Source organism: Rhipicephalus microplus, unplaced genomic scaffold (assembly GCF_043290135.1).
Source record: "Rhipicephalus microplus isolate Deutch F79 unplaced genomic scaffold, USDA_Rmic scaffold_55, whole genome shotgun sequence".
Classification (NCBI taxonomy): domain Eukaryota; kingdom Metazoa; phylum Arthropoda; class Arachnida; order Ixodida; family Ixodidae; genus Rhipicephalus; species Rhipicephalus microplus.
The window spans coordinates 243,252-256,315 of NW_027464628.1; the positions used below are offsets into that span (position 1 = coordinate 243,252).

At 44.7% G+C, this 13,064-nt stretch overlaps 1 protein-coding gene across 3 annotated transcripts; it reads right to left on the reverse strand.

Annotated features, from left to right (window-relative positions):
- Positions 1-545: 545 nt before the first annotated feature.
- On the reverse strand, positions 546-12,716 carry LOC142788354 (uncharacterized). 3 transcript variants are annotated; one of them, XM_075884909.1, is made up of 5 exons: positions 12,328-12,716; positions 7,308-7,370; positions 4,930-5,156; positions 1,744-1,903; positions 551-1,646 (listed from the first exon to the last, which is right to left on the reverse strand). In XM_075884909.1, the coding sequence occupies exons 2-5, from the start codon at positions 7,309-7,311 to the stop codon at positions 1,384-1,386; spliced, it is 654 nt and encodes a 217-aa protein (XP_075741024.1). In that variant the 5' UTR covers positions 7,312-7,370; positions 12,328-12,716; the 3' UTR covers positions 551-1,383. The 3 variants fall into 3 exon arrangements, with proteins under 3 accessions (XP_075741026.1, XP_075741024.1, XP_075741025.1); XM_075884910.1 differs by having other exon boundaries at positions 553-1,646; positions 5,068-5,156; positions 12,328-12,714; XM_075884911.1 differs by lacking the exon at positions 1,744-1,903 and having other exon boundaries at positions 546-1,646.
- Between the last annotated feature and the right edge of the window lie 348 nt (positions 12,717-13,064).

Consider the following 13,064-nt stretch of genomic DNA (forward strand, 5'->3'; position numbering starts at 1 on the left):
GGTTTTCCCTCAGCCTTTGAGGGGCGAAGGTCCCTAAAGCGGCAACCGTTCGTTATTTTAGTAGTCCTAGTCGTAGTCTTAGTGTGTAACCAGTACACTTACCCCTTTCTGAGCCCTGCCAGCGCCATAAAGAGCCATCTTTCTACCAGCCGGATAACTTTTCAACCGATCGATGTTTCCACTCAAACATTTAGGGGCGAAGCTCCTTAAAGTGCCACCCGTTCTTTCCTCGTAGTATTCCTAGTCGTAGTTGTAGTGTGTAACCAGTATACTTCCCCGTTTGTGAGCCCTGCCACGGCCGTAAAGAGCCATCTTCTCTACCAGCCGGATACCTTTTCAACCGATCGAAGTTTCTACTCAATATTTTAAGGGCGAAGTTCCTTGAAGTGCCACCCGTTCTTTCCTCGTAGTATTCCCCAGGCAGCACGCCGCCGTTGGACCAATCTTGGACCAACATCGGCTAACATCGGCACCGATGTCGGGCCGACGTCGGAAGTGCAACTTCTTCCAATGTCGGGCCGACGTTCAAGCCAATGATGGGCCGACGTTTTGCCGATGTTTTAGCCAGTATGCAACCAACATTGGGCCGACGAAGGCCCATCGTATTGCCGACAAAGCTGCCAATGTTCGGCCAACATTGGGCCATATTTCAGCCAATCACATGCCATTTTTACGCCGATGTTTGCTGCACGACGAATATTGGCTACGGATGTACGACCGACATTGGACCAATCCAGGGCCACATTGCAGCCAATCAAATGCCGTTATTACACCGATGTTTTCTGCACGACGAATATTGGCTACTGATTGGCTTGCCATTATGTAACCATTATTAGTAGGGAATTTTTCTTACCGGAAGATTTAAACAATATGCCTCGATGACCCGCTCTTGTAGCTTTGCAGCCCTGTATACTTGGGGCAACAGAAAATTGAATGCTGAGAACTGAAAGCAGTTACTCGATCTATTTCATCTTTTATACCTCATTCCCTTTGCTAACACTAGAAGCGTAGTTTATTTTTTTTACCAATTTATCTTTTGCAATAGCGAGTGCTTTATTTGGTACTGGTATTTGGTACAGCAGATCGAAAAAAGTCGTTAGGAAGTAAATGTTGAAAGCGTATGTCCTACACTTGCAATCCCCACGTCCTACACTTGCAATCCCCACATATGTCCCCCGCATGGTAGTCGAGAATATTCATATTTTAGAGCGTTTTTTTTTAACTAAAACATGGTGATAGTGCTTCCGAATCGGCATAAGCTAGCCGAACAGTGCACCACCGACAGTCTGCAGACTATTTATTCTTAGTTTTTTTTTATTTATTTGGTACAACAAAAAATGTATACATTGAAAAATATATATACACAACTAAAAAAGGCCCGCTCTACTGCAGGTCAGGTTCCGTTGGGGGCACAGTGACAGTGGTGCTGTCAAGGCCCTGGCTGCTGTGGCTGGGCAGGAAGCCAGCTGCCGCGAGCAGCCGATAATCTGCACTCTGAGAGTGGGGATCATCGGGCTGCTCCACAACAAATGCTTCTCTGAAGCGCCGCTTCCTGCCCCCACAGCGATCACCAGACCCTGGCAGCCACCTCTTAATAAAGTTGAGGGCCTCCGCCTGGTCACACCCTGCTTTTTGGCAGATGACATCTGCATACAAGAACAGAAATACCATAGTACACATGAAGCACTGCAGTACAGAGAATACGCAAGGGTACACACACATAAAACAATGAACAAGTCTAACCTGTCACTAATCTACAGAGCCTCAGGTTCACAAAGGCCCTTTTCCCTTTTCTGCCATGAAGGCTGTACAGCACTTGCACGTCATGTGCCAATACAGCCTTCATGGCATTCACACCAATTTCTCGGAGGCCACGTCCCCCAATCTGCAGGAGGTGCTTGCACTGTAAAAAAATGCAAGAAGCATAGATGGGGTGAACGCAACAGCACATCGCAATGTTTTCATGATAAAAATCTGCAAGAAGAGGACACTGAAAACAACAACTTGAATTTTTGGGCATCACAACATTTCATTGTTTTTTTACGCTAACTTCAACTCACTTGACCTAAAATGGTTTCCACATCAGCCCTCTCACACTCAGTGTGAGAACCTTTCAGAGTCCTTCTCTGAATGCAGTTTCGCTGTTATGAAATCAAATACAACACTGTTATAACCCTTAATAAATATTGATTCTAGCTATGAAATAGTATAATTACTTTGTACAGTGCTCAAATTCCAATACACGTTTCTTCGAGGTAACAATGTCTTTGCCTGAATGTTGACCAGGAGTAGCTTCTACAGGTGAAAAACGATAAAATATGTGGAATTCAAAAAGAAGCTTGGACATGTTTTTAATCAATGCATTGTAAGCAGAGCACAACAAGATAAATGAACATGATCAAGGCGTACTAAGAGGCAACCTTAGAGCGACCAAATCTTGGTCATAGATGAAACTGATCGAAAAATAAAGGTCGCACTAGATGGTCGCACCATTTGCTGTTTATATTTTTCTGTGATAGCCAACAAAGAGGCATGTCGCTATAGAAATCTCATCACAATAAACAAAGGTGCATTTTTCTTCACACTGCGAAATTGGGTGCATGTTAGATTTTTTAAAAAGTAAGAAATCGGCTAACACAAGGCAGGGTGAACTGTAGCTCAAAGTAGAGAGAGCCGCAGCGGACACGAAATAGGGTGATAAATGAACAAAATTACTGAATGTCTGTTTTAAGCAGGCTATTGCTAGTCACTGCCCATCAAACACACGATGCCGCCTACATCGTCTGCTAGCTTAGGACAGTTCACTCGGACTTCACAGACTATAGTAAATACAGTCGAATCTCATTAATTCCAACACTTAATTCGAACTGACGCTGTGGTCCTATCAAAGCTATACCGCGCTCCGAAAATGCTCTCAGCACCCCGCCCAATCCTGCGGTGGCACTTCAGACACCTCATCGCTGTGCTTGAAGAAGAAAATGAAGAAAAGGAAAGAAAAGACTGCGGTGGAATGTTTGCCAAATGCCAATCTGCGACATTCCTGTGCCCCGCTTCGGCTTTTTCCGTCCCTGCCACGTAGAGACCCTTCTCCTCTTAACACTGCGCATGAAGAGAAAGAGGGGAAAAAAAGCTGTCGCAGAGAGTTGGCTCTCTCATGCCGATCTGCAACGCGCCGGTGTCACGCTTCCCTGTTTTTCGTTCCTGCTATGTAGAGACTCTTCTCCTTTCAACACCGCGCATGAAGAGAGAAAAAAAAAAAGCTGCCGCGGAGTGTTTCTCTCTCGAATGCCGATCTGCTTTTCTCCAGGTGGAGACGCTCCTCCATTCTCATCATGTGCTGGCCACGCTCCGGCTGCAGCGCAGATGGTAACAGTGGAAACACAGTTGTCTTCGAAGAGTGTCAGCACTGGACATTGCCGCGCGCAACTTCTTTTGCCAGGAGAATACTGAAGCCGAAGTACAAATGCTTTGCAAACTGCACGCAAAACTTGTTGACTCGTTGCAAGGCCAACGTGTACAGACATGTATTGACTACTTTAATTAATGACGGATGTCCTGTAATTTGTGAATAAAACTTCTCCATGCACATGCATCACTGCATGGTGAGCCCTCCGCTCGTTTACCGTATTTACTCTATTCTACCGCGCCCTCGATTGTAACGCGCGCCCGGTTTCCACGACAAAAAAAAAAAAAAACTAAGACATCGGTTGCAACGCGCACCCTTTTTTCTCGTTGGCCCGCTTGATCACACCACTCGCGAAAACGACTCTTTTTGAGTGCGTCTTCCGTTTAAATATGAAGTACGGGGGAAGCTTATGCCTATCTGACGTGCAACAGAGCATTGCTGTCACTCAAGTTTTACCGTGGCACTATGTCAGTACACAAACTTGCTTCGCCCCCATCTCCTAGACGGTTGTGGTGCCAGGCATGTCGAAGTAAAGAGGCGTGTGATCGGCATTCCCGATTTGCCCAAGCAGGTAGCCGTTCTTGTGCTGCAAGTTTAGGAGGAACCTCTGAAGACTCTGAAGCTTTTCTTCGTACTCCTCCGGCAACTTCCGGCATATGCCCGTTCGCCTTCGGAGGGAAAAGCCTTTTCTCTTCATAAAGTTCGTTAGCCAGCACCTGCTCGCTTTAAAATGGCTCTGCATTAGCCCTTTTTCTAAGGCTAACTGCATAGCCTGCACTTGGAGCAGTTCTGTCGTCACGGGCCGCTGTGCCGCTCACTGCTTAATCACATACTCGCCGAGCAGCTCTTCAATTTGTGGAAACCGACCCTGCTGTGGTCCACTGAAGCCTTTGCGTGAATCTTTGCTGTCGACAATATTCTGCTTTTGTTTCCGCCAGTCCCGCACGCACGTTTCGGGAACTCCGAATGACCGCGATGCGGCCCGATTTCTGTCCGTTCCGGCACACGCAACGACTTTTCTTTTAGAAGCAGCATTGTGGTGCACTCGTCGAGTTTTTGGAGTCGGCCCTACCATGCCGTCGATGCTAATGTACTACAAGATGACGAACTCCTCAGCACACGTATGAAGTGCCGCGCATGGGAAACACATAGGCAGAAATGACCGACGCGCCATGCCGACGCATGTAGGGGGCGGCCATTTTGTAAGTGGCGATGGCAATAGAATGACCATATTCTTTTTTTTTTTCGTACTCGATTTTAACGCACATGCGATTTATGAACTCTCTTAACCGGAAAAAAGGTGCGTGTTAGATTCAAGTAATTACGGTAACTTTCATTATTTTGAACTTCTTTTAATTTGAACAAATTTTCTGGCCTCTTTGAGTACGAATTATTCATATTCGACTGTAGTACAGTGGCTCATGAGATAACCTGACTAGTTTGTTTCCCGAAACACAGTATCTTAAAGCAGTACTAAATTTCTGCATGTTACATAGGCATATTAAAAATCAAGAAATATACACCAAAGCCGCAGCCACAGCTTTACTCTGCACAGCTGCCTCTGCTGCCTCCACTTCTCCAATTGTACCAGCAGGCAGCCGGGGAAGGTCAGAGGGGCGCTGTGCTGGCTGGGCGTGCTGAGGCACGGACAAGAGCCGTACCTTGTGCTTCAGCTGTCGCACCTCCTGCAGAACCTGTCTTTGTTGCTGCCGGATGCCAAGTTGGATCCGCAGGATCCGTAGCAATAGAGCTGAAACATACAAGAGTACATACCATATTTACTCGCACAATTTGCATCCTCACATAATTTGCTCACCAGTATAATTACCCAGCCTGCTTTACTACAAGAAACTTTTTGCTCGCATACTTTGCCCTCCCCAACCAGCCCGAGCCACCTTGCCAGCACACACACAGACACATTTGACTTCATGATGCTCTGGTCAGGCACATCTCTTGTCGAGCAGGCGAGTGCAGTCTTACACAAAATGGACTGAGTGCAAGGTCCCTTCTTCCATGAACTTTTATGCTTTCCCTAGAATATCGAACTTGAAAACTGAAACCTGTTTATGTGTAGTCCGAAATGCCTAAAGGTTTGCCTCCTATCTTCCCACCTCTTCCACGGCAAGAATGTATTCCCGAGACACAGCACAGATGTTGAACGCGTGCAAGGACCTGTCACATCAACTAGATGAGGCAGGTTTTCGCACTCATTTTTTTTTTCGGTTTCGCCATCTGGCCATTGCGTTTTTACCGTTCCTTGTGATAGGCTACCATAATTATATACGACGCAGATTGCTGTTATAAAGCTTACCGAAGAAAACTGAAACCGTGCTACCGCTAAGCACATCAGCGTGGAGTTCTTCGACATGCAATATTCAGTATGGGAGCCAGCAGAAGAGTGCGTTGAATAAGACTTAGGATAGAAGCTTGGGTGTGTTGGTTAGATATCGGAGGGAACACAACGCAATAGAAGACTGGGACAAGGAATGGACACACACACACATGAAGGGCGACACACACAGCACTGTGTTGGCATCGCGCTTCCTTGTCTGCATCTTACTTTACGTTGGGTTCCCGACAATTATTGGAGAGTACTTATGTTCTCTGGTATAACCCTGTCGTGGGAACTGGTTTTTGTGAGCACTGTTCGGAAGAACTTCAAGAAAATGGGGGCATTTGAACAGGCTTAGCAAACAAATGACAATCCGCTTTGAGACAGCTGTGACAGCGCCTGCAACATATATTCCTAGTTGAGCTTTTAGGCCAGCGATTCCTACTAGCTTCGCACATGACCGGATTGACAAAAAAAGTACACATAATACGCGAGTATATACCTCATTTGACTCTGTAGCTTTGATGAACCAGGCAGATACACAAATTTATCCAAAACTCCATTGATTCTGTTGCAAAATTATTCAACAAACAAATTGCGATGTTATCCATGTTACTATACGATTGTGGCACTTTACCATTGCAGCTTTCCAGGAGGCACACATAGTGCAGCGTTAGTTCACCACTCGCAGTTAATTGTATGCAGTAGGTTGCTCACAGCAACTGACTGCATGCAATGGTGAACATCTTGCATGCTTGCACCGCCGTTTAAGCATGCTGGCTGCTTCCCATACGGCTATCAATTGATGTTCACAAAATTGGGAAGATGAAGAAAGACTACACAGTGCCCTCTGGCCACCCTATACTCCAAACCTCCAGCCAACAAACAAACAAAAGAAACAGAAGTATGCAAATGAATATTATTCCTAATGCAGCTGGAATGGAGTGTAGTTTTCACCAATTCTGTGTGTTAAGTCAATATGGAGTGAGTTAACTCCATAAAGTAGCTTTTCTCATAACAGTGTTCACTCTATTGTAACACAAGGAGTGACTTCATAGCATCTAGAAGGAAAAATAGAATCTTCAGTATTTGATAGAAATGTGAGGCTCTACCTTAAAACAACAATAATCTGGAAAAAGAACTCATTACATTCGAAAAAAAAAAGGTAGCACAGTTGATCCCCTTTACAAGAGACACTGATGTAACAGACAAACGGGGATAAGAGGCACCAGTGTGCAGGCTGACATTTGGCCCATCATGCATCAGGCACTCCGTAGATGCGCCTGTGCAGCCGGGAGCCCTGCAGTCAAGCATGCTGAGCAAGACTGTTGACCACTGTACAATGACACATTGCCACAAAATTTCAAAACTTCATTTCACAGACTTCTGCAAAAGCTTCTTACACTCTTGCATAATTTTTGCACAAGCTTCTCTCATTCTTGCGTGATTTTCGTCAGAACATATAAGTGTTGGAAGTTGTATGTCCCCAAAAACTTGCACAATACAAATAGCATACATTAAAGTCTATCACTTAATACGTGCATAGTGTAACAATGAAAGGAAACTCACGCATGGTTTGCTCCGAGCCTTCCCCGTGCGGTGCCTCCTTGAGCCTTGGAGAGCACTGTACAGCTAGAGCAAAGTAGCATCAATCCAGTGTTAATGGCAGGTTAACAAGACAACAAAACTAACCCCCATATTCATAAACGCTCCCCGACTCGACTTTCACCCTTCACTTGACAGAGTTTAGCACTGTGCCGCTGCTCGTTTGAAAGCGACGCTGCGCTACTTGAGAATCACAGCAGATTATTGCTGACATGCAGCAATTTTCTCTGCTTAGAGACGGCGCTCCCATCAGCCATCTCAAGTGAAGGTGAAGCGTTGAGTGGAGGGACGTTCTAGAATACGGGGGTAAGATTGGTTGCAAGAACACTACAATAGACACACTTAATTTTTACACTTCATCTATATTGTACAGCTACACACATTCTGCATCCTTATAATGCAACATATACATACAGGCTTATAAAGTAAACACTGTAGGCTGCTCAAATAACACCTACACAAAAAAATTACCCAAAAGTGGCCATGCGCAAAGTACTTTTATTTGAAACTCACAAAACTTTTGCGGTGATGGAGAATAAATAAGACAGGTTACGCTTGGAGCCACATGAGACCTTCGCAGCTTTCATAAAGTACAAAAAAAAATATGGTATGTGTGTGTGTATGTACGCATGAAGCTTCAGCCTTTACATACGGTTTCTTGAAAGAATCGACTATGAATTTTATGGCACCTGTGTCCTTCAGCGCAATTGAAAGCCTGCTGATCAGTGTGTGCAATTGTGGAATAGTTACATGGAAAATGGCGTGAAACACCTAAAATCAAATTTTTCTAGCTAGGAAATATGCAGCTGTGTATACACAACACATGCTGCAAACAGTGGGAGGTGACCACAAGAGTGATTTGAGTGTAAGCGGCAGTATTCCGCATTCATGCACCCCGCCATTTTCAACTGTTGCCCAAAAGCAGCACCACTTCAGCGTGCTACTTTTTTTTTTTACATCATAAACAGCACGGAATACAGCGAGGATGAAAACAACATATGCAATTAAATTTTGAGCACTATTTATGGTGCGCATGATTGATTGATTGATATGTGGGGTTTAACGTCCCAAAATCACTATATGATTATGATAGACGCCGTAGTGGAGGGCTCCGGAAATTTAGACCACCTGGGGTTCGGAAATTTAGACCACCTAAATCTGAGCACACGGGCCTACAACATTCCCGCCTCCATCGGAAATGCAGCCGCGGCAGCCGGGATTCGAACTCGCGCCCTGCGGGTCAGCAGCCGAGTACCTTAGCCACTAGACCACCGCGGCGGGGATGGTGCGCATGAAAAAAAAAATAGGCCTTTGTACAACGACGAATTCATAATTTGCCTTCACGGACCTTCTGTTAGGCTGCACCACATACAGATTTTTTGTGGCTTTCAAAAGAGATTTGAAAAAAAAATAATAACCGTGTTTACTCTTGTCATGAGCGCACTCACTAAGTCGCCCTCATTTCAGTCGCCAAAATTTTGAATTTTTTTTTTCTTCCACATATTAAACACACACTTTACGTTCATCCGCTGAAGTCCCACGGGCTCCCCCCCCCCTTGCCGCCTTCGCTCGCTGCCACGTGCCATTTTATTTTTGTTTCTATTTGTTCACGGAACGTCCCCTGTCTTTTTTAATTATCTCTTGTAACATATGTGGCATTATCTTGTTCCCGAGGTGCCACAGGTGCTTTGCTATGTAGATGCATCAGTAAACTAGTATTTTTGATCAACTGTGCATTTCTGATGTTTACCTTGCAAGTACGTAAAACTGGCATGCTTCTTGATCTACGATACACATGTGGCTTGTCTCACTTTGAAGGAAAAGTTAGCATACAATGGTGTAAATGCTTAGAATTTGAAATATTGAGGCAGCAGCACACCGGAGATGATAATATGGTAAAGAAACAAGTGCTGCCTTATTACTGGCAAGTTGTCACTTATATGTACAAATAAATTTTGCGAGCTAAAAAGTACAAAAGCACAGCGAGGCTATGATGTGGTTCAACCTGTGGATTCGCTTCATTTATCACGCCATATGATGAAGCTTCCTTTGGTAAAACTGCTCAGATAAGAAAAAAAGTTTGCTGTCCAATACAGCAACTATACAAAGTGTGCACGTGCATCTCGCAGCGCCTTTTCGTCACTTCCGAAATGCGCCACCAACATGCCCGGGCACCAACCGAATCTATCGCCTACAACTGCCATGTTGTCTCCTCGTGCTTGCACCCGTTTAGTTTTGCCTCACGATGCAAGTTTGAGAAATTATGAGCTGCTAGTGAGGCAAGTTGATTTAGTAGTCCACGCAGAGGGAGCAGAGCTTAGGGTGTTTCTTCGCTGAAAGTTATAACCTGAAATTCAGAACGCACATTCCGATTTTCCTAAAAGTACCAGCGTATTTGGCTGGTGCAGATTAACAAAAGCTACTTGAAGAAACTTTGCAATATTTGCATCTTCAGGTGCAACTTCATTACGGGTAAGTGCCATAGCCAAGTATTTACCTGCAAACAGATATAGCTTACCAAGATACTGTACATACAAACTTGTCCGCAGTTAAAATCATGATGGCGAGGAAGGCGGTTAAAATCGTGATGGCGATCGCGGAGATTTGGTATTGCATTGAAACAAACTATAAAGAATGGGATTAGTTCACTTTGAAGTATAGCCGATCGGTTCAAGTTGGGCGTCAGGATTTTTTTAATTAGTCAATTAATTCTATACACGGTCTCTATCATGTTCAGTGACTCCACTGTACATTAGCGTACAACAAAAGCAAAATACAAAGTGAAAAGTGTGTTAAAGCATACGCGAAAAATAAAGTGATGACTGGCATTACCGCGGCACACACCACGCAAAGTCGCTATCTGCCTTGTATAATATTTTCCTCGACTATTTCCACAAATTGCAATCAAAGAGGCTCAAGCTCAACATCAGCACTGTTTAAAACACTTGGGGGGGGGGGGGCATTGCTACTTTGGTGGCGTAGGCCGTGACAATATATTCATAATATTATATCTCTTGTAAACTTGCCTAGCTCTGCACGACTAGTTTTCGATGGGAGCAGCTGCGCTTCGCACATCCACTCTTAAAATTGCGGCTCGAGAGATTTTGAGCTTTCACTTGTTTTTGGGCCAGGCAATTTGTAGTGAAAGCAAGATAATAGGCCCTCATAGGTTGTGGCGGGCAGCCGGTGTACGCCGTGGCTGGTATATGTGTCGCACATCTTGATTATCTGGTCTTGTATCGAGTGAACGAGCGAGGCCTTCCTAATCCAATGAGCTCGTTAAAGTAAGACAACAAAAAACCACAATGCTTCCACATCGTTCACAGCAACAGATGACGAGCCCCCAACAAACCGCACTGCAGCACGTGAACTGCCGTAGGTACCCAGGGAGTTACCCGGGCATGGCGGGAAAGGGCGGCAACGGCGGAAGTGACATCACAAGAACACTATGTATAAAGGGGACATTTAAAGACTTTTTTCCCATTTATAAACTTCGTGCACTGTTCTGTCACAATTTATAGCTCAGAATAGTTGTATTTTGAAAAGGGCACTAATTCATAAGCCCAATGGTTCAAGGATGGGTGCATTTAGGGGGCCCATTCTACGTTTTACTTATGCCCTTCAAGAACTTGCTTACAGGGCCAAAGTCCTGTTTCAGAAAGAACACGCTAGTGCGTGGCCAGCAGTCCGTCAAGCATTAGTGCTGGTGAGATTTGGAAATGCAGCGCATGAGCATCCTCATCTGCTACTTCTCTGCTCATGCTCTCGGGGCTTACTTGCGAGGCACGGTCCTTCGCACTTTTCATTTTCACACTGTAAATCAACTGATACCAACTCTGCCTTCCATTATTTAATAAACCAATATTTCATGGTCACGAGGACGAGCTTAAAATGTTTGCTACATCAGACCTGAACAGCATTTTGAGTCATCGAAACTTGCTAGTTGCAGCGAGCATTATGCGAAAAATATGATGTGCTTTACGGTGACAACTTGCAAAACACTGCAGCAACGATTAAAATCATGCATTTTTTGTGCTCACAGGAAATCCCTGAAGCAGGAGGCACTGGGCTAGATAAATTGCGCAGCTAAAATACGGATGCGCTTTCCAATGCTGTCATGCGTACAGGCGGAGAAATGGCAGACAAAACTGGGCGCACCCCGATTCTATGCGCATGCGTCCCATTCACAAGCCTCGCTGCCAGTTAGCACCACATGGCTCACTGTCCATGAGCTCGCTTGTTTCCTGTAACAGTGGACCATACGGTACACCTATTTAAAAACGAGGATAGAATGTATATAATGCAGCATCTGATGAAGCCATGACGATGTGTTGCTGATGAAATCTGGAACTCTAGTTAGTACCCTTATTGTTAACCAGCCGACCGACTAGCAAAAAGATTTGCGACTGAAATGATGGCATCTACACCTGCCCTTAAAGGGACACTGAACAAAGTTTTTGCCGCCGAGATTTTCAGCCAAAGCAAAAGATTGGGCCATGAAATTCATAGACAATAACAATTTCAAGCAGAAACTACGAAAATATACTGAATTTAATGAGCCTTTTACAAAATGCCGCGTCTAGCTCTTAGACACGGCGTTTTCTAAAAGGTCGCGACATTTATTTTTCAAGTTTTTTTTTTGTTATTCAAGACAAATCTACGGTGCCTTGTTCACAGAAAACAAAATTGCCTCGGTAAGATTTCTTTGCGAGCAGCTAACTAATTTTAAGGCAGGCGCGTTGATTCGTGAACTGAAGGATGCGAGTGATCGATCTTGCTGCTAGTGGCTAGGCGACAAAGGCTTTACCTCATGTCCTGGTGTAGCTAAGTCACGCAAATGGAGCAGAAAATGTGCATTATCATTTATTTCACCTAAATATCACACGTATGTGACTTATTGCCGGTGACAGGTGATCAGGATGAAGTCGACAAGTTGCAAATCTGAACAAGAATTCACTCGAATGAAAAACCAACCTATACTCACGTGCACGGTGATGTCGAACACGTCGTCCGTCAATGTTGTCGCTGATGCCCGAAGGAAAAGAGAAGAGGACAAGCGACGGGGTCGTCTCTTTCTATAAAGTCGGCGGAACTGCCAGAACGGCCAACACAAAAGGCATCGGGTTGACATTCCTCCATCTTGGCATCAGTCGCTCCACCCGGGCATGCAGCTGCTACTGGTTCTACTACTACTATCCTCTTCCCCGTGCCTCTTCCCGACATTGCAGTGTTGCTGCCATACTCGCGAACCTTTTAAAATTAAAGCACGCAATCATGTATTATCGTGCGCCATTACTAAACTTAAAAACAGTGCGCCGGTACATGAGATCACGAAGCGCGGTCCACGCCATCACAAGAGCAATTAGAGAAATGAAACAAAGAAAACAAAAATGTATAAAATATTTTGTCTCAATACTGTCCGCAATCCAGTTTCCTGTAGCGGCTTTTGGCTCTCTATGAACGGCCAAGCCAGTGCCAAGCCAAGCTTGCGTCCCTGATCAGCTGTTTTGTTTCCATCGAGAATTCAACAGTGAACTGGCAATTTGTTTAGATGATATTGCTAAAGGGCTTGAAATTGAATATTTCTCTACGTACTACTGCTGTACTTTTCCTCTCTGTTTCCTGATCACAGTGATGAGATTGAGGAGGTTACAATTTAGAAAACAGCAAGTGCAGCTCAAGCATTGCTAGTATCGCTGTTTCGGTAATAAAATGTTACAA